This window comes from Myotis yumanensis, unplaced genomic scaffold (genome assembly GCF_028538775.1).
Source record: "Myotis yumanensis isolate MYYU_CA2020_CCGP unplaced genomic scaffold, mMyoYum1.0.hap1 SCAF_5, whole genome shotgun sequence".
Lineage (NCBI taxonomy): Eukaryota > Metazoa > Chordata > Mammalia > Chiroptera > Vespertilionidae > Myotis > Myotis yumanensis.
Window position 1 is genome coordinate 39,554,093 of NW_027223756.1, and position 27,050 is coordinate 39,581,142.

At 42.3% G+C, this 27,050-nt stretch overlaps 1 protein-coding gene across 1 annotated transcript in view; it reads left to right on the plus strand.

The window, feature by feature from the left end:
- The window catches only part of AFG2A (AFG2 AAA ATPase homolog A), a 240,428-nt gene extending 217,336 nt beyond the window's left edge, over window positions 1-23,092 (plus strand). Inside the window, exon 16 of the mRNA XM_070417201.1 lies at window positions 22,167-23,092. Coding sequence (XP_070273302.1) covers window positions 22,167-22,343 — 177 coding nt within the window. The 3' untranslated portion in view covers window positions 22,344-23,092. The remainder of the gene's footprint in view (window positions 1-22,166) is intronic.
- The last annotated feature ends 3,958 nt before the right edge of the window (window positions 23,093-27,050 follow it).

The window sequence follows — 27,050 nt, forward strand, 5'->3', positions numbered from 1 at the left end:
CTACCACTCTGCCCACACACTTTATTCATATTTCTTTCTCCCCCCCCCCCCTCTCTCTCTCTCTCTCTCCTTCCCTCCCTCCCTCCCTCCCCCTTTTCCCTCTTTTCACACATACATAATTTTAAATTTGGCAATTAGAATGAAAAAGAAATAAAATAGTGAGCCTGCAGTAAATGGTGAGCAAGAAACACATTTGATTTTCCTTTGACTTGTCAACTCTGACCTCCCTGCCTGCTTTTCGTTTCTTCTACTGTCTTTTTATAGAATTTCTAAGGCCATGCCATTTCCCAACCTATTTTGTTTTTAAGGTGGGGTTAGATCTGATATATTTTTTTACTTCGTAAAAGTTCCTTGTTAGTATGTGGTCCCATTTTTAACCTATTTGCAGACACCCCCGATTATCTCAAATCACTTTCACATGGGGCTGAGGTTAAGCTTTATTTCTCTTGGCATGTCCCTGCCACAGCAGACACTTCCTCTTTGCCTTGAAAGGACAAAACGATGTTCAGCTGTCTGGGCTCAGGCCCAGTGTTTGATTTATACATTATTTAATTTCCTCCTGAAAATTGGAAGCAGGACTTTTAGGAATGGAAGTCAGTATTTTTCATTTGTTTAAGAACACTTTTAGGTCTAATATAATCATCAGTAGTAGATGTCAGCATGATTAGGGGGTGACTTAAGGTAAAGCAAATAAAACATGAATACAAAGGGAAAGTACTTACAATGGAGAGGAGCTGAAGGTTTTGAGTAATCATTATTGTATGTGTTATTGGGATTTTTTGTGTGACTAATGTACATTCAGCAAACTTTTCTGTGCTACATTTGGGGCACCTGTCTTACCTTCAACCATTATATGATAGTTGAAATTGTCGGGGGATTAGAAGTTTGAGGAGAACATAATGTAATTTTACAGAGGATTTTTTGTTTTTGTCTGAGCTGCTACTGCATTTATCTCCACAATTAAGTTCATGCACATGCCAGGATGTGAGTGCCAGAATAGTTTGAAATTCTTACAGCAGTGAACTCAGGAAATTAAAAATTAACTCTGGAAATACCATTTCTTGTTTTACATCCTCTTTTGGGTAGTGTAATCCTTTTTTTAAACCTTCTGTAGATCGTTGTTACTCTTCAGTTACAACCTGTCTCGTTTTTACCACAAAAATTCTTAAGTCTGGCACACCCACAATCTCCTTGTCCTTGTCTTCACAACTGATTCACTTCTTCAACCGTGACAGTCTGGCCTCCTCCTCCCTCCTCCACTGCTGGGCTGATATCTCACCAACTCTCTCCTTATCTCCCAGCCAGTAACTACCTTCAAGTCCTTGGCTCTGCTGCCTTCCTACTACACCTGCCAGGCTTCACTCCCCTTCCTGAAACACTCGCCGCTTTCCACGTGGACTGTCTCAGTTTCCTGTTCATCTTCCTCTCCGGTATAGACTCCTCTCCTGGTGTGGCACTGAGCTGGAGTTTTCCCCAGGGTCCATTTCTTGGACCTCTTCTCTCCCTACAAGCTTACCCTTTTCCTTCTCATCCTTCCTCAGAGCCTGAGACCTGAGGAGGCCTAGGAGGGCTGCCAGGAGCAGTCTGGAACAGCCCCCCTCCTTACCCCCGGTCCAGGACTGCTTTTGAGCCCCTGAATACGGCCCCCTGTACCACTCTGTGCCTGGCTCAGCAGTGTTCCTCTTCATGAAGGGCCTCACCGCCAGCCACTTTCTTCACACTCCATTCCCTTACGGCCATTCTTGAAAGGAATACTCCGTGATGTTTCTGAGCACCCAGAATAGAAGAGTCGGCAGATACGGGTTTACTTCTGTACCTGCCCCTTATCTGTTTGCAAGATGTTGGCAGATTTGCCTAAGTTCTTACATCACTTTGTTCATTTATAGATGGTGGGGGAAGTGGGCTGGCCCTTTGGATAAATCAGATGTGGGAAGTCTGGGGACGGGGCATCATCTGTGGCAGTGGTGCTGGTAACTGCTGTCATCGTCATGGGTGTCGCCTTCCAGCCAGCACGTTGTTCTCGTAGGTCAGGCGCTTCACTTCCCTTTCCAAATAGCCTCTGATGTGGTTGTCTTATTTCCCCTTTTGAGTTCTAGGCCCCCTAGAAGTGTCTTTAAGCCCCTGCTCCCCCAAAGCATGAAACAATGACCTGTGCCTCAGTTTTCCTGAGTGGGTTGCCTGAGTAGAACAGCCCTTCCTTCCCTACAGGTAACACAGGCTTCAGTGTTCTCATGATTCAGAGCTTGTCTGTTTGTAGCCACATCTTCGTATTTCAGTCCGATGTTCGCCTACTATAAAGTCATTGTTCTATTTTGTCACAGGAAACTAGCCTTAAAAATGATTGCATTTTAATTCCTTAAGGAGCTATATATTTAGATCTAAATAGTGTGAAGTAATTCTTATTAGTATATAAATGCTACCAGTAGTAAAATATTTAAAATAAAATGATAAATTAACATATACTTAAAATGCTTATATTAAAATGTATCTCTCTTACTTTTGATTTTATACTTTCTAATGTATGAAATCAAAGCCAACTGCAAAGTTTTTTGGCTTAAGTAACTAGTAATTTTTTTTTTTTACATAATGTTTTTTCTTATAAAGTTTTTACTTTCTATCTCTGAATATATAGTTCTAGAAAGCAGATTGTCTGCTTCTCAGAAGTGTCACTTCTTCACAAATCACACTTAATGCTGGTTATAGTGCCCTGTCACAGACTTGTCATTTGGGGGACCAGGTATGTGGATGAGGTCTTGCTGGTAGTTTTGCAGGAGAAAGTAAGGAAGAGCTGAACTCAGACTGGTCTGACCTTCTGTGATGGGAGCGCTGCCACTGGTGGGTTTGACTGGCCCGTGGCCATTGAGGGGCCATGGGAACAGTGTCAGTGTACATGCAGCCCCCAGAATGTCCCCTGGCCAGGCAGTCAGCAAGCCTTTCTGAGCAGCAGTTGCCAACTTCAGTGTTGGTGGGATCCTCAGAGCTGGGGACAGCTCTATGGTGAGCCCTGGGAAAGGGTGCTCAGGAGGTTGCCGGGGGCGGGGGGGGGGGGGGGGGGTGGGAGTGGGGGCAGACTGAATTCACACTTTGAATACTTTCAGGAATTATTTTCATCCACTTAGAAATGTGAAATAATATCACAGTTGAGAGCTTTATTTAACATTCATTTTAGCACTGATCTCTACTATTTTTATTTGGTTACTCTGTATTTAGTGCAGCCCCATTTTTGTGGAAGGCCAGCCAAGAGCATACTTCAAATCATTAGGCATCAACACTGGCTAGACTGGCTCTAGGACATGAGCGTAAAACTCAGTGGTTCTACAGCTTGTGGGAGAAAAGTGTTTTAGTTTTTGTAAGTTGGAACAATCTGCCTACACAGTATATATGATATAAAGTACAATATAGTTATAAGTTCCACATTTGATCAAAACCAAATCATTAGGTCTGAAGTCCTAACTTTAGTTAACATAAGTCCAATATCAGACCTTATTGTCTTCATTTGTTCCCCTTCTTTCTTCATTGTTCTCATTCATTCATTCATTCATTCACCATATATTTATTGAGTACCTGATGTGTGCCAAGTAAGGTTCTAGGCACTGGCGGATGTTAGTGAACAAAGTAAACAAGCCAATGCTCATTGTAGAGCTTCATTTTTGTGAGAGGAAACAGACCACCAACAAAATAAATTGCAATGTCATCTATTAGATAGCAGTGGGGTGGGGGTGGGGATGGAGGTGCAACGCAGGAAAGCAAGAAAGCGTTTATGGGGAGAAGACACCAGGTTTTAGTAAAGTGGCTGGGGAAACTCACTGAAAAGGTGACATCTGAGTAAATACTGAAGACCAGTGAGGTATGCAGATGCTTCTGTAAGGGAAGAGCATTCCAGAAGAGAGAACAACAAGCACAGATGCTCTAAACAAAGCTGAGCTTTTCATATTTCAGAACAGCCAGGAAGCTGGTGTGAAGAGAGTGTGGTGTGTTCTGTCCACTTGGATAAAGTGGGAGGGGTGATTGGTACCAAATGCTGCTGATGGGCCAATCCAACTGAGGGCTGACCATTGGATTATGATTTTTTTTTTAAATCTTTATTGTTGAGAGTATTGTAGATGTCCCCAAATGTCCCCTCCACCTGGTTCTTGCGTCATCGCAGGCCTTCACCACCCTATTGTCTGTGTCCATAGGTAATATATATATATATTCTTTGCTTAATGTCTTCCCAACACCCCCCTGAGTTATGAACTTGACAGAGCAAGTGTAGGGTCTGAGTTTCACTGAGTGAATTTGAATGCAAGTAGGAAAGGCAGTTAAATACAGCTCTCCCAGGAGTTCTGCTGGTGATGGACTTGTGTGACAAGGGAGAGACTGTGTTTTTAAGATGAGACATTATGGCATATTTTTATGCTGGTGGGAAAAGTTGATCCTATGTGGGGGATACATACAGCAGCAAATCTTTTTTTTTTTAAATATATTTTATTGATTTTTTACAGAGAGGAAGGGAGAGGGATAGAGAGTTAGACAGATCGATGAGAAAGATCAGCTGCCTCCTGCACACTCCCTATTGGGGATGTGCCCGCAACCAAGGTACATGCCCTTGACCAGAATCGAACCTGGGACCCTTCAGTCCGCAGGCCGACGCTCTATCCACTGAGCCAAACCAGTCAGGGCAACAGTAGCAAATCTTGATGTAGGGAAAAAGGAATGAAGTCCAGTGCATAAGTAGGATGCATCTTAGGAACCCATTGAAGCAGGGATAAGTAAAGGGAGCGGGAAGCATATTGAAAGTTCTTTCTTGCTATGTAAACAAAAACTGTCTTTACAGTGTTTGAATAAAATCCTGTCATAAGGTCATTTACTCACTGTCTCTAGAGCTATCTCCATATTTGGCCAACTGCTAAATTATTCCTATTCCTTTTATTGAATAAAAACCTGTTTTCTGCAGCACGGGTCCTGGTTTGGCTTGTAGAGCCTCACGAGATCAACAGTTGTAACCCTTCCCTAGGAGCGCTAGAACAACTTTCCATGACACCTTCATCCTTTGGCTCTCACACCCAGTCCCTCAGTGCTGCTGCCAGGATGTGGTTTAAACCCCTCTCACATGTGATTGCTCTCTCTCCTGAGAGGGCTCAGGCCCACGAAATCAACTCCACTTATCCATCAGGGATGATTTGTCCTGGCCTTTGGGGTCTTGGTTTTTCTAGGTATGTGCTTTGCACATATTTAGTGTATCTCACATATCTGCACTCTTGACCAGCAGGTCAACAGGGTTTCATCTCAGGTTTTTCCCCAGGGGCACAGCTGTTAGGGAGCCCCTCCACCTGCCTCCCACTCATTAGACTCTCTTGGATAGAACTGTCGTTTCTGAATTTCACATGACTCCAGGTAAATCAATATAGAAAACAGGAGACATGGTCAGATTAAGTGGTATGAGATAACAGAAAAGGGATGTGTTCCCAGTGTTTGAGCCTGGATGATAGAGAAAGGTGTGTCACTGAGGATGAGTTAGTGGGGGCAGGCAGTTTTCAGGTCAAGATGACTAATCTGGTGTTGGGCACTTTGGACTGTAGGTTCCTAGAGAGATGCCTGAGATGAAGATGAATGTGTCAAAGGTACATAGGTGTGTATTTGAAGGCCTGAGAGTCGGTTCATTCTTTGAGAGGTCATAGGTAAAGACTAGAAACCAGGGGCCAAGAACACTACTTCTACATTAGAATAGTCTGTGAATGTGAGTGTGATCCTCTGAGAATTAGAAGCACATTACCATGTACGCGAAAACTTGATGCAGGAGAACTACACTGGTTTGAATTACCAGGATAAATGAGTCCTGAATTTCCTTTCCCTATCCTCACTTCTCCAGCCCATGATACCACTCCTGACAGCCCAGGAGCTGAATCTGAACTGACCTTGGTCCCACCAGCAGCCCCGTGAGCACTGCCATTCCTTTACCTGCAGCAGGGTATTGGCAGCAGCGGCGAGCACCGGAGGTGGGAGTCAGCTCCAGTAGCCAGGCTTCAGTGAAAAGCCAGGTCATTCTGTAGCTGTGACTGGAGCTGTCAGAGGCTGAGGTCTTGAAAGGCTGCTTGGAGCAGAGCAATGTGAAAAATGGGAAGAACAGGCAAAAGGACCCAGGAAATAAGATTTCTAACACTCATCTTTTCTAAATTTAGGATGCGTGAAGGTAGGATATAATTCTGTATCCCTAGAATTATATCCATGCTAAAGTGAGTAGGAGCATCTTCCCAGGTTTGTTCGTTCTGTTTTCTTTCTTTCTTTCTTTCTTTCTTTCTTTCTTTCTTTCTTTCTTTCTTTCTTTCTTTCTTTCTTTCTTTCTCTCTCTCTCTCTCTCTCTCTCTCTCTCTCTCTCTCTCTTTCTTTCTTTCTTCTTTCTTTTTCTTTCTCTCTTTCTTTCTTTTGCTGGAATTTGACTTTTGTCCTATTTGACTGCCTTTAGACTTTGATTGACATATAAATGTCTTAAAAGGAAACAAAAGACTGGAAACCACTCAAATGCCCATTACTGAGGACCTGGTTGAATAAACTATGCAACTGTAAAAGGAATGAGAAATAGCTCTCTACAACCTATTAAGTGATTTTCAACTGTTAAGTGAAAAGGCAAGGTAAAGAAAAGTGTGAATAGTATGCCAACATTTATCTTAAAAGATGGCAATGGGCTGTGGAAAGCTTCCCAGCCAAAAAACAAATGAATAAATATATCTCAGCCAATAAATGAAGAAGGAATAACAGAAATAGGATAGCACCATTTTGCAACCCTTAATGAAGTAAAAGGACTTGGGCAGTTATAAGTGACTACTAACCATAAAAAGAAGGGTAGCCAGACACCATATGTATCTCTATATCACCTGTGAAGTATTTGTTCCAAAAAATGCAACCTGAGTCTGCTCAAACCTTTAGATCTTAGTATGTGTGTACAGGAAATGCAGCAGACAGAGGAATATGTTAAATCATACCACAGGGATGCTGTTGGAAAATAAAGAACATGGAAACGAGAGAGGATGTATGATCCAGTTTCTTCAATATAAATTGTAAGGGAAAAGAAGGAGAAAGATATCTTTTAGATTTGAGACATATTAATTAAATTCAATGTGTAGATCTTATCTTGATTCCAGTTTGAACAAATTGTCTGTGAAATACAATTATAAATAATTGGCAAAATTTTAAGACTGACTAAATATTGATAATATTAAGAAATTAGAATAATGATGCTATGCTTTTTTAAAAAGCATTATTTTAGAGTTATTATGTTGAAATATTTATGGATTAAATATTATGATTCTGGGATCTGCTTCAAAAGTTCAGTGTAGTGTTGGTGGTGAGGATTACAGTATTGATAAAACCAGGTTCGCCTTGTGTTTATCATTGTTAAAGCTGGGTACCAGGTGAATGGTGTTCACTGTACATTACTCTTTCTATTACATATGTTTGAATTTTCCCTATTTAAAAACAACAATGTAATGAGATGGGGGGAGGGAGGTAATATTCTTCCCCTAAATATTTTTTAAAGATGTCAATCTTGTCTCTCTCCCCTCTCTATTCTCCTGAGTAGGAATTGGGCAGGTTTACAGAAGACACTTCAAATCGTTGTCCAGCCACTTAGCCTGGTAGCATGAGTCGGAGCTCTCCCCACTTGGAATGCCATCCATTGCAGTATGCCCCTCCTTCCACCTTCCCAACACGCACTTCCAGTTACATGCACAACTTTAATTGAATTTAGGGACTGTCTCCAAATAAAATTTCCACAAACTTCCAAACTAAACAGCTCTAGACATTAGCTTTGTAGTCTATTAGCTATTTATGACCCCTCCCCCACACAAAACAGTTGAATTTTTATTTGCTTTCTCTTCTGATGTTCATTGAGACTGCTCCAGTTGCCAAAAAAGAAAGTGGATTTAATACAAAGATAACTTCAAACTTTGACCATGACCTGTACTGGAATCATCACCCAGAATGAACAGCCTTAATTTTTCCTATAGATTTCATAATCAGTTGAGAGAACTTGACTAATGGCCTTGAGGCTTTTCATCCTTCTCGTATTTGGATGATACCTGTGGCCTAGAAACAAGTTGTACAGCCCAAAAGTTATCTGGACTCTAATTAGCAGTACAGCCCTAGAAAGTGGCAGCTAGAACCAACTGACTCCACAGCAGCAGGCTGGGTACATGCCGGAAGTGTGGCTGGCAGGGAGCAGGGGCACAGGTTCCAAAGTGGCACCTTTTCTACAGAACATTTTGAGGTAATGTGTTGCCAAGACAGTATTTGAGAGGAAGCAGTGTGTAAGCAACAAAACTTTACCTATGCAGAGAAGGAATAAGGGCCTTTTTTATATCCTCTCGTTCCCCCAACCAGCCAACCCAGGCCTGCCTCATATCACCTCCACTTCCAGCCCTTCCAAGCCTCCTCACTTCCCAGGATGGCCGTGCGCCTTAATGTCTTTTCAGAACTTGGTTTTCCTCCTAAAGAAACTAAATCAAAAGTGTTCATTAAAAGATTGATATAAAAATGTAATAATTTTGAGGTTAACCCAAAACTTAACATAATCTATGGGAATATTTGTGTTTGTGTGTGTGGGTTTTAAATTCCACAGATATTACCAAAATGAGCAATCAGCAGAAAGATGTTTTAAAATATTTTGTTTCAGCATGTAAAATCTCGTTTTATTACAATTTCTTTTGATAAAGGCAAGCTCTGCTGGGTTGTTGCCAGAGTGATGGGCTCGTAACTGCCCAGTTAACTTTTGAAAGATTCATAAATAGTGGGCTTCAGTACTACTGATGGTAAAATGTAGTTTAGTATAGTGCTTCGACTCATGCCATGCCCATGAACTTATATTGTTTCTGCAAATGAGTGTGTATATACACATATACAGTACATACATATAAATGTAGATTTTGTGTTTTTATTTTTTTCTCAAAGAGAGCAGAGTTGTATGGGAGAACAGATGGACCTGTAAAGTAATTCAGAATTTCTCATGGCTCACACTCTTCAGTGTAATTGTAAAATGTGCACAGAAGACACCTTAGCACACCATGTGAAAGGTGGTGTAGTTTTCTTTCCAGTTGGATGCCTGCATGCTAAAACTTGGAGGTGCTTGTCACCAAGGTGTAGCCCATCAGAAGCTTAGTGACTAGGTTTCCAAAAGAGAAAGCATAGCCCTTCAGAGGAAATTCTTGGCACTTACTGCAATTTTCTCCCCGTTTCAACAGTATTGGGTGCTTCTGTATGTATATTTCATCATTCTTGGTAGAGAATACATAGACTAAGATTGCAAAATAGTTCCCATTGTAGAATTCCCTTGTGTCCAGTTAACTCATCTCTGAAATATTTCTGTTCAGTTAGAAATACCTACTGGTCTCTTTCCAATGATGTCCTTGACACAAATCTTGTTCTCTCATTATAGTTCTTGCAAAGGAGTTTGGGTAATAGTAGTTAAGAAGAAATGTTTAGGTTTTGTAGTCATTAAGTAAGGGGTGGACTTAACGATCAGAAAAGAAAAACAAATGCATGTTTTGGCTAAAGCTTTCATAAGTGAATCATTCCTTATTCTCCACCCTGTCCTGGCCTAAGAATAACTATATTGAAAATGATTGTCCTGTCAATGATGGCCTTTTACAAGTATTTGTAATTTCTTTTCATTGTATCACATATCTTTTTATTGTTAAAAGGCAAGAGCTATATCTCACTATTGGCTTTCAAATTAGTAAAATTAGAGATTTCCTTTTTTCCCTTTTCAGTGGACACCCAGGGAATAAAGCTCAAAGTGTGTATCACTCCTTATAAGCAGCAGACCATATAATTTTGCAGATAAGGAAGCCGGTCCCTCAGTTCCTGAATTCCTCATATGTGATGTTATTCTAAACATCAAAACTGACAGACCAGCCCTAGCCGGTTTGGCTCAGTGGATAGAGCGTCGGCCTGCAGGCTGAAGGGTCCCGGCTTCGATTCCCAGTCAGGGCACATGCCTGGGTTGCAGGCTCGATCCCCAGTAGGGGTTGTGCAGGAGGCAGCTGATCAAGGATTCTCTCTCATCATTGATGTTTTTCTCTCTCTCTCTCTCCCCACCTCCCTCCCTCTCTGAAATCAATTTAAAACAACAACAACAAAAAAACAACAACACCTGACAAACCAACATGCTCTTAAATTTAAAAACTCATGGGTTAACTAAAATCACACATTTAATCCGCACCATTTGTAAATTCTAATTTAATCTTAGGAACTTGGCTTTTGCATTCCTTAACTAGTATGTTGAAATTTGCAGTCTTAGTGTCTTATTACCATAGCTCCCCCTGCCGTGTGTCCCCCCCCCCCCCCCCCCCCGAGTAAATGAAATAGGATATATGTCTTTAGATTCTTCTTCATGTCAATAAAGACCTCAATAGCATGTAGTTATATGTAGGGGCAGCTGTTTAATTTTCCTAGGGTACAAGAGGAAGGTCTAAGAAAGCAAGAACTACCTGCCTTTAACTGTGATCAGCCCCATTGTATAATTCCTGTACTGGGCTAATTCTAGACAAGTTGCATTCTGGCCTAAGTCATCTGGGAAGGGAAATATAGATATTATTTGAAGCATTCATAGGATTTACAGTTTGAAATATAGTTACTATAGTGCAGTGTTTATTAATCCTTTGGGAGTTATGGTTCCTTTTTAGAATATAATGAAAGCTTTGAACTATCTCTAGAAAAATACTTATAAAGTTTTCATGAGTTTCAGTATATTCTTAGATCCATCTAGATCAGTGGTTCTCAACCTTGGCTGCACATTAGAATCACCTGGGAATCTTTTTAAAATCCTGATTTCTGAGCCTCATCCTCCAGAAATTCTGTTTCTTTGTTACTAATGATGTGGCCCCACCCCATAACAAAGGGGCAGCGCGAAATATGGCGGGCGTCAGCAATGCGGGGCTGGCAGCAGGCAGCAGTGGAGGCGTTGCCGGCCCCGATGGGACCCAACAAGAGCAGGACCGCAGTGGGATGGTGTAGCAGGTGAGCGGGCCGTGCCAGGCCAAGGCTGGTGCAAGCGGGGGTCCCCATTGCCCTGCAGATGCCACCAGCGATGGCAGCAGGGGGTGGGGCCACCACCCAGCTCCCAGGCACTGAGGGAGAAAGTGCAAATAGCAATATTAAAATGTTTCTTCTAATTATTTTCCTTTCAATGTGCACAAATCCGTGCACCGGGCCACTAGTATGTTCAATAAGCACACAAAACTGGTGAAGTAGTACTTGAAATAGCATCCAGTTTATGTAATAAATGACACTGAATTTAAAACAAAGTAATACAATGTTAGCTTCTAACAAATGGCTTATAAGCCACATAAGTATTATCAGTCAGAAGGGATAAATGAAGAAGAAATGTGAATATATCCTGGGTGTTCTAGAATATTTTATTTGATGGTGACATCACTTAATATAAATCCATCTCTAGGGGAGAAGAAGAGCTTTCTTTCTTTTAGGACAATACTGTTGTCAATGAGAATGATATCCTTAAAATAAAAGTAAGATAAATAATTATATGGTATTCTCACTCTCTGTCATGTTCTAGTGGTATACTCCATGTTTCTCACCAGGACCTATCTTTAGATGCCCCCTAGCTAGCTACAAATTTTTTTCTATTTAACACAGATAGGCATTAACACCATGACATACTCTTTAAAATGATTTTAGATGTAAGAAGCAAGGCTGCTGACCAGGCTGAACCAGCCCGCAGCTACTTGGAGAATGAGAAAAGAGAAAGGGGCTCATTCTGTAATGAGCTGGGAGTGGGGTGGGTGAAATGGGTGCAGGGAGTCAAAAGGTACAAACATTATAAAATAATGGGGAGTATATTTGAAAGTTGCTAAGAGAATAGATCTTAAAAGTAATCATCACAAGAAAAACAGTTGTAACTGTGTGGTGATGGATATTATATTGTGATGATCATTTCACAATATACAGGGTGGTGCAAAAGTAGGTTTACCATTTGTATGGAAAATAATACAATAATTAATGAATAATAATACAAGAATAAAGTTTCACACACAACTGTACACCTATTTTTGCCCTACTCTGTATACATATATCGAATCATTATGTTGTAAATCTAAAACTAATATAATGTTACTAGAGGCCTGGTGCACGAAATTCATGCACAGCGGGTGGGGTATGTCCCTCAGCCTAGCCTGCACCCTCTCCAATCTGGGACCCCTTAAGGGATGTCCGACTGCCCATTTAGGCCTGATCCTCTCACAATTCAGGGCTGCTGGCTCCCAACCGCTCACCTGCCTGCCTGCCTGATTGCCCCTAACCACTCCCCTGCCAGCCTGATCGATGCCTAACTGCCCCCCTGCCGGCCCAATTGTCCCTAACTGCCCTTCCCTGCCAGCCTAGTCACCCCTAACTGCCCTACCCTGTTGGCCTGGTCACCCCTAACTATCCTCCCTTGCAGACCTGGTCACCCCCAACTGCCCTCCCCTGCAGGCCTGATCCCTCCCAACTGCCCTCCCCTGCTAGCCATCTTGTGTCCACATGGGGGTGGCCATCTTGTGTGTTGGAGTGATGGTTAATTTGCATATTGCTCTTTTATTAGATAGAATATGTTGATTATACTCTCCTCCCCCAAAAAAAACTCTAGGTGTAAAGGTACTGCATTATGTGCAAACCCCAAATACAGTCATGTGCTGCATAACAACATTTTGTCAACAACAGACCACACATACAATGGTGGTCTCATAAGCTTATAATGGAGCTGAAAATTGCTATTGCCTAGTGGCATTGCAGCCATCACAACACATTTACTCAGGTGTTTGTGGTGATGCTGGTATAAATAAACCTACTGCGCTGCCAATCCTATAAAAGTACAGCACATACAATTATGTACAGTACATAATACTTGCTGGTGATAATAAATGACTATTACTCCTTTATGTATTCACTATACTATATTTTTTATTATTTTACCATGTACTCTTCCTATTTATACAAAAATGTTTGCTATAAAACACTATGCTGTGTTACATTGGTGACAGCCAGCTTCCTATATCCCTTGTTTACCGAGTCTCTTGATTACATCATTTTCTCTTGTGCCTAATTTACTCACATCTTTGGATCTTGTCTAGCTTGGGATGCGGGGTTCTTTGAGCACTCCCAGAATGGAGTGCAGTCATGTGCCACTTAACTATGGGGACAGTTCTGAGAAATGCATCATTAGGTGATTCTGTCATTGTGTGAACATCATAGAGGCACTTACACAAACCTGAATGGTATAGCCCACTACACACCTAAGCTGTATGATAGAGCCTTAGCTCCTTGATTATAAAGCTGTTGTACAGCATGTTACTGTACAACACAATAGTATTTGTGTATCCAAACATGCCTAAAGATAAAAAAGGTGTGGTAATAATGCAGTATAAAAGCTAAAAACTGTATAAGGCACTTAACCATGAATGGAGCCTGCAGGATGGGTAGGTAGAGAGTGAGTTGTGAGTGAATGTGAAGGCCTAGGACATTACTGTACATGACTTTATTCTTTACAAACACTGTCCACTTAGGCTACACTAAATTCATAAAACTACATATTTTAATGCCCCACCTCTGGCAGCCACCACCTCCCCAGCTCCCACCACCCCCAGACTTGGAGAGGAGCCCTAGAGCAGCTAGGACTTTGCTTGGTCTCCTCTCCCCAGAACATGTCCGTGCTGCTCTTCTTTCTTTGCCTGGGCACTAGCCTCGAGCTCTCCCCTTCCTAAGTTCTTTTATCCCATGACTCCAGTAACTTCTGGTCATAGCTTGGTCATTAGTTCCACAAGGGCTCACAAATACACCTCTTTATTTAGAATGACCCATTGTGCCCCAGACATGTTTGCTTTTTTTAGTCCATAATAGACAGTGGTCTTGGCTTCAGTTAGTTATCACAGCAGGAGCTGAGTGTTTGTATATATATACACACACATACATATTTTTTAAAGCAAAAATTAGTTTATATTTCATTTCATAGAAGACCGCAGCAGGGGACGGTTTTGTGGACTCCCAAAGGTCAAGGGGCATGCTAACCTGATATGTTTGGGGAGGAGAGCAAGGCCAAGGCTGGAGGTCCTAGTCTAGTGAGGGAAATAGACATGTACCACAAAGAGCTCTACACCCTGACAGCTGTGATGTGAGCGAATAGTACAAGTGGCTGCCAGACCATATACCAAGTGACCCAAGCAGTCAGGCTTGGGGAGAGGGAGGGGCGGGAATGAAGTTGCCTCAGGCTATGCCTCCCAGTGAAACCTTCACTATGAACCTGGAGAGGAAATAAATGGATTAGCCTGGACTTCACACACCTTGCTCCAGGAAAGGGACCTGCTACTATATCCCCAGGGCCCGGAACTTGCTAGTTGTCATAAAGATTTCTAGAATAATGAATGTATAGGGGGTTCTCAGCATCTGTTCATCCTTCCTCTCATCCCTCTCCTTCCCTGCCCTGGTTCCCATCCTCTTCATTCCCATACCAGTTCTTTTCTAAACTAAAAATACTCCTTTTTATTTTATTATGGTTCAGTTAATGTTCGAAACATTTAAAATTCCCACAGGTGCAGATGGTTCTAGAAACAGTAAGAATAAAAACTCCTGATCTTTCCAGCCCCAGAGCTCCATGGAATGATTGATGCATTTGTAAATTTTAAAAAGTAAAAGTTATTATGGTTTTCTCCATGCCATAATAATGAAGGGTTATGCACAGGATGTTCATATACCTCAGCTATATTTTTAGTGGCCTCAAAATAACTTTAAATCAGTGAAAAGTAAGCAACCAAAGGTTTTCCCCTTCTTCTTTACTGCCTTTGAATGTGTCTTTACAGAAATTCTTGTTTTCTTTTGACTCAGTACTTTGTATAGCATGCTAGACAGTATGACCCTAACATAATCCCAGAAGGATTCATCATCATCATCTTATTTTGCAGACAATTCAAGGGAATGTATGTAGCCCATGAGCAATACTTAGGTAATTTCTTAAATATGTCCTCCCAAATCCTCATTTCTAACATCATGACTTAAAAGTTTTCCATGAGGTGGCATTTTAAAGGACTTTAAGTAAGGGCCTCTTGTTCCCCTCCCCGCCCCAGAACTCCCTTGTCTGGCCCGCATTTTCCCTCTGAGCTGCCTTCTGGGTAGTTTGGGCACCCTCGTGGTTCCTGCCTGGGACAGTTGGACTTCATCTGCCGCACTGTGGATCTCAGCTTCTAAGGCTTCTTTCGGTCACCATTCAGCCACCTCTGAGCAGGTCTCAATGGGGCCGGGAGAATGAACACCTAATCTCCCAGGTAGCCTCCTTCCTAAGCACCTCCAGTGCAAGCTATTCTGGAACAGCAGGCTACCACTCCTCCCTGGCTTCTAATCTGTCCCCACACAGGGAAGGAGGTAGCAGGCTGGGAAAGTGAAAAGAAAGGCGGGGCCATGGGCAGCTGGCACATAATGTCCCGGCCAGCTGCAGCCCAATTAGGCTTAACAGGTCACAGGTGTTCCAGACAGAGGACGCTTTGAACAAAACCGCTGTCTTGAAAATACCTAAGACTTTTTCAAGCACTGCAGCCCATTCCTTTTGGTAGATTCTTTAAAGCTATTTAGTGCACTTGAAATACAAAGAGGCTGAAAAGCACATTTAGGCCTCACTGGAGGCACTTTCCTCCCGCCAGACAGCAGGAGCAGGCGGAGAGGGCAGCTCTGCTTCTGCGTGCGCCCAGGGCACATAGCGCACCCGAGGATGGCTGGCCGCTCTCCCCTCCAGTTCAGTCCTCCACATCTAACACTCTCCTATATAGCTCACCACCCATGCTGGCCATGTCCTGTGCGCATAGACCCCATAGGGTGCACTTGTCATTCCTGTGGACCTCTCAGCAGCCCTGGTGTGCTGATTAGAGAGGAACATGAATCCTGCTCTTCACAGCCTCTGTCCTCCTCACCTAAGGTTACCCTGTCAATTAGCCTCCTCTTCAGCCACAGATCTGAGGGCTCCTGTGCCTGCAAGGGGCTGGAGGTGGGGGAGAGGGGTGGGGAGTGATAGAACCAAGCTAGGCTTCCCCTGCTGCTTTAAGCCACTTTCAGAACTTTGTTACCCTCCACCCCGCTGGGAGGATGCAGTTCATCTCAGAGGGAGTGAGGAGCTTAGTGCTGATGGATAGGACAGGACTGCAGTGTCCCTGTTGGAAGCCAGCTGCCCCCAGTTCTCCCCACCCCCACCCACCCCTACCCCCGCCTCGTCTGCAGGCCTACATCCTCTGCACTCTCAGGTGCTCAGCTGCTGCCATTGCCCCAGTCTGTTCACAGTCAGGAGAAAAGTGCACATACTACCCAGGCCTTCTCTGGAAATGGAAAAGAGTCTCAGTGCGCCAGAGAAGGTGGTGTCCTTGACGCTGAGGACACGGGGCAGGTAGCCACGCACAGGACGAGTGCTCAGAACACTGCCTAACACTGCAGGTCTTTCTGCCTGTTGATTAGTTTTTGGCAAACAAATAGTCTTTGCCTTGACTACTGTTCTTTATCACATCGTTTTAAAAAAAACGGTTACTGCCTGCTTAGAAAGAGTACAGATTTCCATGTTTGTAGTGAGCCTGCTTCTGTGTTACTAAGCTGGCCCACCTGTTTCAACTCTCCTTGTCTGTGGATGGGAACAAACCGTAGGCTATGTACAAAAGGTTTCATTTTTTTCTTCTTCAGTGAAATAAGACATTGTTCTTACTCTTCATGGCATTCAGAATTCAGCACAATTGCCTCTTTTGCGCTTTTGCATTTAAAAGTGAGATAATTAGATTTCCCAAGGTTCAGTGGTCAAGAGCCTCCTCCTCCTGGGAAGCTGCTCGCACCCTCATGAGCGTGGCCATTCCCGTAATCCAGTTACTGTTAAGTGGTGTCCTACAGGCACTGCTTTCTCAGAGGGTCAGCCCAGCATGAAATCCAGCCTCCTGGGTCCTTGCATCACTGAAAACAGTCACTTACTCTTTCCTTCAGTGACTTTCTTTTGAGGATTTCTATTATTTATGTTATTTTTCAGGAATCTGATAGGTCTATTATTACTGCTAAACAAATGGAAAGAGAATTGGTGACACATTGGCACCAAATAAATGGGTGTCATGGCCACAGAAACAACATGTCTTAGTCTAGCTCTGACCGCGAGACCTTGGGCCACTGTTAATCTTTTGTCTCCTTTTTTATTTCCCCTAAACAGATAGTATTTTCACCTTTGCAGCAAGGCACATATATATTTTTTTAAGTTCGGGTATCAATGTTTTGGTCACAACATAACACCTAGCTTTACAGAGGCAGCCAAAACCTTTTGCTTTTACAGCCTAAGGGCAAAGCCACCCTATTTATTTAAATGATCTAGCCTGCAGCCTGTGGGGAAGAGGACAAGATGGTGAAGGGTCAGGGAAAAGCTTCCAAAACCCTTTTTGCCAGAGAAGTAAGGTGTTCAAGTGTCCAGCGTTTTCTTTGTAAACAGGTTAGTTTAACATTCCAGACAACCCGTGATTCCAGTTTGTCAATTCAGCTACATCTTCTCAGTGAGGTTCTTCTGTGCCCTCCTGGGGGAAATTCGGCTGAAGCCCCGTCTGCTTTTGAATATGATGCCAGCAGAAGGGGGGCGTGTGGTGTCTGTAGCCTCTTAGAGAGGTAGATACGTATACATGTACTCATCTCGGTAGGTTCTCTTACAAGCTTGAGAAAGTAATGAGGAGGTCCTAGTTTAAATTGGAGCTCCTTTTACTCAGTTTCTATAGTATTCGTTCTCAGAGATGTATTAGCAAATTTACCAGAAAAGACCCTCCCTTTTCAAAGTTTAATACAGAAAAGAAAATCCCTCAGCAACTAATGGGAGCCAGATTACTTTCATCAAGTGGAAGAGTAGATCACCATTTGCACAAATTTTTTAAACAAAGCTTCCATTTCAGTACTCTAAACCAATATACATATTACTGCATTGTTGGCACGTTTTCGGGAATCTTTCTCAATTACAGGGCACTTTGACAACACAGCAAAAATGTTCTGTCCTGTGTAACAAATTTTGATACCCAAGGAAGCTCCTCTCAGATTAACACAGGCATTCCTGAACTGACAAAGTCTAGGTCATGTGAAATGTAAGTGAAAATATTACAGGATATGGGCCTGATATGAGAAAGATGCATGTAGCACACACTTTTTGAAAACTTGTTTTAAATTAAAGAATTGTTGGGTTCAATTCAACAAATATATACTAACTGTTTATATCTCCAAGTACAAATGTGTGCTGTGGCCACTGCCCTTTGACCTCATTAAACAGACTGGCCCTCTGTCTTTTGCTCAGCCCTTTCCCTCTTCTCTCTGTTCTGAAATAGGGGAGAGCAAAAGAAAAAAGGTGTGAGACAGGCAAGAGTCACATTGTGCCTTGACTGAGTTGTTTGTTGAGAGTTAGCACCTCCCAGAGTCTGTGCTGAAGATTCCCCAATAATTCTAACAATGGCCATTTATAGGTTTTTCTGCTAAGAACAGGGCATGGGGGGGCGGGGGGGAGTTCTGTGGGAAACACTGGGCTAAAAAAAATTAAGCAGATCATCATTATTAGGCTTCACAAAATTTTTAAAGGTCTACGGTGCTTCATGGGAAACAGTATAAACACGATTACCTAAAACTTACTTGATGAGAAATACTTCTTCTGAAAGACACTAATAGCTCAAGGGGAATGCTGGCATGGGCCATAGGAGCAAGCAGGAAAGCGGCACCTTCCTTCGGAAGTACAGTCTCTTGGCACTCCTACCAAAACCGTGACCCCAGAGCCAACAGAACCCAAGAATACGCCTGTTTTTCAACCTGTCTTCTTTGTTGGGTCAGGAGAGAAGAACCAGCAATACCACTAAGGCTTTTCCTTTTGGAATTTTTACCAAGAAGCCCTTTCATGGGGAAAATAAAAACGAAGGAACTTTCGGAGTGGTGCTCTGTCTGCTGCTTGTGCATCAGATGCTTGTGAAGTCGGTGAGAGCTTTAGAGATGCCTGTCATTGACGAGCCCTCGCTGCCATTGTGGCCCTCGTGACTTCTGAAAACTATCCTTGCTCTTTTTAGTGCCCCCCCCCCCTTTTTTTTTATGGAATTACTCTTTTATTTTTAGTTCTCCATTTTGGTCTCCTTCCCCACCTTGCCATTTCTTTGCTCACTTTATTCCTTCTGCTCAGAATGCCATTTCCTTCCTTGTATAATATCTAAATTCTGTCCTTCCCACTCCGGTTTATGAAGCACTAATTTCTTCCTTCTCTCCCCACCAAAGTACTTTGCCTTTGCCACACGCAGTTAGCTGCTGTCTATACCTCCTGGTTTGGGAGCATCAGAAGACAGGTACTGTGTCTTGGACATCTCTAGATGCTACACCAGGCCTCACCTAGGTGTTGCACAGAGGAGCTATTCAGTAGGTGTGATTGATGAAAGCATGACTGGTCAGTTATGAGTAGTGTACTATTTCCTCTCAGTTACAGGTTGTGTATTGCTAAGCAAATATGATAGGAAAATAAAAGTGGTGCAAAGGACTGCCTAATTGGCTGGTTCTTCAGAGTGTCCTTGTGAATAAAAAGAAGCAGGGTGACATTTATCAAAGCAAAGTGTTGCGTTCAGGTAGTCCTCCTGCCACCCTGGAAGTGCGAACAGCTGCAAACACAGGAGGACACCTTCCTGGGCGGTCCTCAAGGGCCAGGATTCTGCCGCTGTTTCCCTTGTCATTGTCTCTCAAAGGTTCTAAATGTCATCTGTGCCTAATCCACACATTTCTCAGCACTCTCGTCAAAACTGTCCAAGTTTTCTGTATCTCACAGATTTGTAGATCTCCAGGTTGGATGGAATTGTTAAGTAAGGGTCAGGCCAGTACTAACTATTACAGGGAATTTCTCAAATGTTAACATACTCTAGAGGCCGCAAGTTACAAACATCCAGCTTTCAAGTGTCTGTGATTGCTCTGACCACATCTCACCATCTAGGCCCCTCTGTCACTGCCATGGAAGCTACCACATAAGGGCAAAATGCAATTTACCGCTTAGAGAAAAATCTATAGATGCAGATACGGAAGAAGAAAAGCTGACCTGCAAAGAACAATTACTCAGGGGAGCTGACCCCAAGGACAGCCTTTGAGGCCTCAATGACCTGTCACTACCCACCTGCTCTACCTTGACACATCAGACTACCTGGAGAATCCAGGAATTACAGGAGTATAGTCATTTCTTCTTCCAGTTTTATTTCTGTGTATTGAGAGGAAGCCTATTAGACTGTGAACTTTCTCACATGTGCCGGCAGAATTAATCACCTACCGAGTAGCTCTGTGAACCAAATTCCAGGAACTTTGAGAGGCTCCAGGCAGCCTTTCAGTCACCTCTCCTTTCCTCAACTCAACCAACCCCCCCAACACCCTTCCCCCTTCCCTCCACCACCTCCCTACACGAGCTCATCTGGCCACTCCATTTGCCATGCTCCCATCAAGACTTCACATTAGCTGATCACTGCATTGTACATAAACCTGGGGCACTAGTCACATAGCAGTCAGTCAGCACAGTCATGAGTAGTTGTCTGGCACACGTGGCATGTACTCAGTAAATGTTCGTAGCATGATGCTCTGTGAGCTAAGTCTCAGTTCTGAAGTGTGAAGACGTGGCCTTGCCAGAGTGATGGCTTCTCTACTCCACTTAGCCTGAGAGGGAGCAAGGCAGTGGGAACGTTCCTGAACTGTCAGAGGGCTGGACTCCACCGCCAGCAGAAAATCCAGTCCTCTCTGCCTCCTCCCCTCTGGACCTTCTTCCGACTTTTTAGCCTCACAATCAGTGCTTCACATTCTTACCCGGATGAGGAAAGTGCTGCTCAGAAGGAGGGTGGGAGGGTTGAGGCTGTTCCCACTTGATCCCTTCACAGCTCTTCAAAGAGGTCCCCCAGTTCTCTTTGGCACATAGTGGGACCATTGAATTGCTAGGTTACCATGCTGGGCACTCCACCCTCTTACCGTGCTTATTATTTATCATGTCTTATTTTCAAAATAACTCTTTTTGCACCAGCATATGTGATGAAGGTGTTTTACTAATCCCTGAAGTTTTATGTTTTCCCTCAAGTTGGTGGCCACTCTTTCTGGAAAAGCATTAACATGCAGAACCTTGGCAGTCAACTTCGGTGCTCATTAATGAAGCCCAGAATTAACAGTGTCATTGTCGTAATTTGACAAAGCCACCTAAATCTATGCATGTTTTTTTTGAAAGCTTCCTAAAAACATGCTGCTAAATCCCCTAAAAAGGGACTGAATTGCTTTGGCAGCCATTAGCCCAGCATAAGCAGAGGAGCCTTTTCAATAAGTGAACAAACAGAGAAAATATGCTGAATGGCTGGACAAATGCGTTTCAGCTGGCCCTTTCATTTACCGATAGAAGGGCGCAGTCAGTATCAATCACTGTTTTCCCTGTTGCCCTGAAAATCACAATCTCTCTTTTCATCCCACAAGCCCCTTTCACCACAGTAATGTGTCTTTAGAATGACACTGCCATCAGCCTGCTTCCGCTGTCTGAAGAGTAGAGAGCTTAAAAACACATTTTCAGGATTCGAGACTTGAACCTGCCTCCCTTCCGGTTCCCCACCGCCCACTCTGCCCTCACTCTACCCACCCCCCACCCCCACCCCCCATTCTTTGCCATTCTTTCAGCTTCCCTGGCTGAGTAAACAGAATTCACTTCTCTGTTCTAACGCAGCTCTCCAAAGTAAACAGAGACAACTCGATCTGATATTCCCGAGATTTAAGAACACATTAAAGAGATGCACATAAAGAAATGCTTTTACATGTTGGTAATACATCAAAGGCTGAAAGGAATGTGGCGATTCTGTGCGTGGCCAGGTGTGCTGATGAGCCAGACTTCACTATAGTGCCTCCTTCCCTGCCCCGCCACACATACACACTCATCCTTCATAGTCCTGCGTGAGACATTTGTGCCTGCCGGTCTGTTCCACCTTTACAGTTGTAAGCAAGGGCCGTTATCTTGATTATGTTGCTGCTCCTGGTTCTGAGTACTTAATGCGTTGTTTGGGAATGAAGGTGATGACTTTTTATCCTTTTGAAAATGTAAGTGGAATAGGTTTAGCAATGTGCTTATAGTTGCAGAAGTTACACCAAAATGCTACATTTCTAAAAACCAATATTGATTGCCTTCTCTCTCCCCTTAGGTCATCGCCGTCTGTAGAGAGGCCGCCCTTCTGGCGCTAGAAGAAGACATTAAAGCCAAATGCATCAGGAAAAAACATTTCACTCAAGCCTTGAGCACTGTGACGCCCAGAATTCACGAGTCACTGAGACGTTTCTATGAAGATTATCAAGAGAAGAGTGGGCTTCATACACTCTGAAAAAACATACCCCTTCGTTATGCTAAAAATGCTTCCTAGAGAAAATTTGTTTCATTTTAAAATTTTGTGTTGAGAATGTTAAAAAAAGAAATTCTTAAGAAACAAAATGTCTGAAATTGGTTGACTGGAATTAAGGGGCTTCAGTTCTTGTAGACATTTTAAATCATATGGATAAAATGAAAATCTCAGGACAGAGGTTTAAATCAGTTTTACCTGGAAATGTGTGCTGAGTTTTAAAATGTAAACTTCTAGCTTTTTCACTTTTGACCTGGTTCCTTCATCCCATGAAATGCTTTTCTTACTTCAGAGCCCATTTCAGTGCATTCCTAAATGCCAAACCTAGGCATCAGTTTTATACAAGAACAGAGAGAATGCATGTGGATGACGCATGGTGGGAAATATTTGCAAATCTTTATTTTTGAAGGCCAAACAATGAAATGGCCAGAAGCACCTGCCAACCTTATGTGGCCTTGTTTCCAAATACATACTGGTTCTCATTATATTCATACCTGCATTTTTGCTTCAGCCACATTAATCTATACTTATGGCAGTTAAAGAACAAAGAAATAAGAGTCCCTTCATATACTGTAATGCCCTTTAAAATTTTAAAAAATTGAAAATATAAGCCCAGTCCAGTCCTAGAGAAGTTCTTGGTGTTTTTTCATCAGATGCTAGAAATGAATCATATAAAGTGTTCATGTTTTAACTTGTGCACATTTTCAGTCACCAATAAACTTTTCAGTTAAAAGATGAACCAAATTGTACACTCAATCATATTGTCTCATGTTGCATTCTAAATACATTTATTTATATTTCTGGTTATTTTATCCTTGAGGTTTCTTAACGCTTGAGTACTCCATAAATATCCTTGAAAAGTTGTTGGACTTTGATTCCCTACCTTCCTAGCAATGGAAAGAAGTGCACTTAAAACCTGGTCACTGTAGATCTTTGAAAATCCCCAGAAAGACAAGTCAGGCAAGAAATACCTGATTATCAAAATAATGGGGCTACACAGTTTTGTGGTGGCAGGTATTCTGAAATCGTATCCAGATACTTCATTCTGTAACTATTAGAAGTAGATTTGCAAGGTTTGTTCCCAGACTTCAGTGGTTTGTTAGTACATAAAATCACCAGAGGGTTGAAAACTATTACTACTATTTAGAACTGTGCTGTCAAATATAGTAGACACCAGTCACATGTGACTATTTAAGTTTAAACTCTAACTAAAATAGTATTAAAAATTCAGTTCATCAGACATGTTAGCACTTGTGCCCGCCATATGGGACAGAAGGCATTATAGAACACTAGAGGCCTGGTGCACAACATCTGTGCACTCGGGAGTAGGGGGGGTGTTCCTCAGCTCAGCCTGCGCCCTCTTGCAGTCCGGGAGCCCTCAGGGGATGTCCAACTGATGGCTTAGGCCCGTTCCCGGGAGCAGGCCTAAGCTGGCAGTTGGACAACCTTAGTTCTGCCACGGAGGTGGGAGAGGCTCCCGCCACTGCCGCTATGCTCGCCAGCCCTGAGCCCAGCTTCTGGCTGAGTGGCGCTCCCCCTGTGGGAACGCACTGACCATGAGGGGGCAGCTCCTATGTTGAGCGTCTGCCCCCTGGTGGTCAGTGCACGTCATAGTGACCGGTCATTCTGCTATTTGATCTATTTGCATATTACCCTTTTATTATATAGGATTTCCATCCCTAGGAAATTCTGTTGGATTCCACTGATGTAGAAAATGAGGCTTATATATTGAAATAAATAGAACCTCAAAATTACTTTTTTGCTCCCATTTTCCCTTATGAGAGCAGCATAACTTCTTTCCTACAAGTACTGGGGGCACAAGAGAATAAGAGAAAAATGTTTTTCCAACGGCCTGGACATGAAAATTAAACTCCATTGCCAATAAAATAAAAACCAGAACAGTAAACTTGAACCCACACAGGCTTGTGGGCTGCAAGCTGGGTGGTGGAGAGGAAGGTGGCCATCTCAGCCAGCCAGGAGTTCAGATGTTAAAGGTCACTTGGACCTTTCAGCCCATATGACATGAGGTTATAACTGAGCCTCATACTTAATGCCAGATCTTTAAAGACCTTCAGTGTAGAAACAGACTAGACAAGAAATCCTCCTGCTGGCCAGGGAGACCTCAAGGAGCCTCTGTTCTCTTGGTCTGTGCTTTGGATTAAAAAAGAAAAAAGGCCCCTCTGAGAATTCCGACTGGACTTGCCTGACCATGGCTTCAGGATTTGAATTCACAAGGCTTTTGTGATACAGAAGCTCAAAGCCTGGAAATTAACATGAAAGCATGTGTCTGAGCTAGAAATATCCTTGGGATGACTAGCAGTTGCACTAGTTGGAGGAATAGATCCTCAGCCTGGCCACAGGGGATTCCAACAGCTAGGACTCTTGCCTACAGAGTTTATAATCCCAAGGCCCCCCACTCTGCTGTAGGAGCTTACGTGGTACAATCACTTCAGAAAGCAACTGGCATGTCAAGTCATGTGGAAGACCCTGTAACTCAACAGTTCTTGGTGTATATCTCAGAGCAAGTTGTATTCAATGAAGAAATGAATCAGAAAATCTTAGCTCTATTGTTCGGAAGTAGTAAGAAACTGGAAACAACCTAATATCCACCAATACAAGAGTGGACCTCTATGGAATACTCACCCAATGCAGTACTGAAGGCAGTAAAAAACTAAGCTGCAGAACAAAAAGAATGTTTCAGAAGAATACTTATCATAATATTTAATGTTTAAGGCATACAGAATAATATATGCTGTTTGTGGGGGTGTGTAGTAAAAGACTACCTGAATAGAGATGAAAAGCACCAAATACTGGGGAGTAATTTCGTCAGGGAAGAAAAGTTGAAAAGTGTCCTATCTTAAGCTGAGTGGTGGGGTTGCAAGCATTGATTGTAATACAGTCTACACTTTTTGTATTGCCTAAGTATTTCATAATAATTTTTAAAAGATGTTACGGTTCAAGGGCAAAATGCATCTGTGGCCATTACTGTGTTTTAACCAACATCGCAGACAGCATTGAACTCAATTCCATGGTCTCCCAAAGCAGTCCGCAGTGCTCTTACCCCACGAGTCTGGAAAATCAGGACTGGGTACGATGGAATAAATGCAAGAAGGGAAATAAGAAGTCAGGCTTTTAGGAGCCAGGAAACAAGTTGAGAGACATTTCTTGGTAACAAAAGTTAGTTTTTAGGTGAGCATTAGAAGAAAGAAGTTGAAAGTTAAGAATTTGTTTGTTTTTAAAATACATTTTTATTGATTTGAAAAAGATTTTTAGAGTACTACATCTTTATTACACACCAATTATGTTTTATATCTGTAGATAGCTAGTTATTACCATTGAAAAGGCCATGATATTCCTTTATTTGAAATTTATGCCAATTGACAACAGTACCAGTAAAAATCTGAGTCACAAAAAAGAGTCAGGTGTCACTAATAACAGTTTACCTCTGTGTCATCTCCATGAGGGTTTTACTTCTGATTCCAAAGTCTTGTGTTTGTGGATTTAAAACAGTGTATGATCCTGTTATTGGGTTTGTTTGTGATTGAATACACAGTATAGTTCATGGAAAAATTAAGTTCAGCAACGAAAGAAAATGCTTTTTTGGCATCTGTTTGGTAAAATTTTGTCTTTGGTCCAGATTCTTTTCAGGGTTTTGGGCATATTCAAATTGACACTCTTTTTCCAAGAGACTTTAGTTTGAATAGTGAAATTAGTGTTTCCTTATAACAACAAAACTTAGAAAAATGGCTTAAACTTGTACTTCTTCATGACAAAGAAAGTGTATTTATAAGCTAAATACTGACTGCCCTAACTTAGCTTGAAAAATGTTCAGTTCTGTGTTATTTCTAATGTGTAAAACAGGTTTTAAAAATAATGTATAGATTTTCCATTTTGGAAACATAATTATTGGATTTATGGGAAAACCAAACTTGGGTATATGTTTAATTTATCTTAATCAAGAGAAAGCTACAGAAAGTTGCTGTAGAGATAGACTACAATGACTTCCCTGGCCTGCATGTGAGGTTGTTAGAGTCTCAGTTCATTTTGTCCCATTTCCCTGAGTCTTTTCTTTAGGGAGGTGCACACACCAAGCACCTCGGGAATTGTATATGGATTGAACTGACAGTGGTTTCCAAGTATAGGACTTCTAAAGCTCCACATTCATTTGCTTTCCTTCCTTCACTTTTCATGATTACAATTGAATAGATCGGCTTTGTAACCTAACGTCTCTGCCAGATATACCCCCAGTAGACTCTACTTGCGGGGGGAGCGGGCTCACTTTGGGGAAACAGAATTCACTCCAGCAAATCTGAGCAGAAAGAGACATGTTACGGGGTTTTTAATGGCTTACAAAATCATTGGGAAACTTACAGACTCCTCTTTCATACTTAATGGTAAACATTTCTGGAAAGATGGTTAAAGTGTCAACACGTACACACCACACAACAAAAACCAAGGAAATGAAAAGAAAGGAAAATCAAGTTCAACTATACTGAAATTAGGGAACAGATGTGAAATACTTCAAAGGCTATGCGTCCGGTACAACACATTTTGGACCAACTTAAAAAGAATTCAGGAAGTTCAACACACTCTGCTTGAGATGTGTAGGAAATACCGTACTGGTTTCAAAACACCATCAATGGTGAGACTATTAATTTTAAAACATTTTTTGGGAAGAAATATAAAGAACTG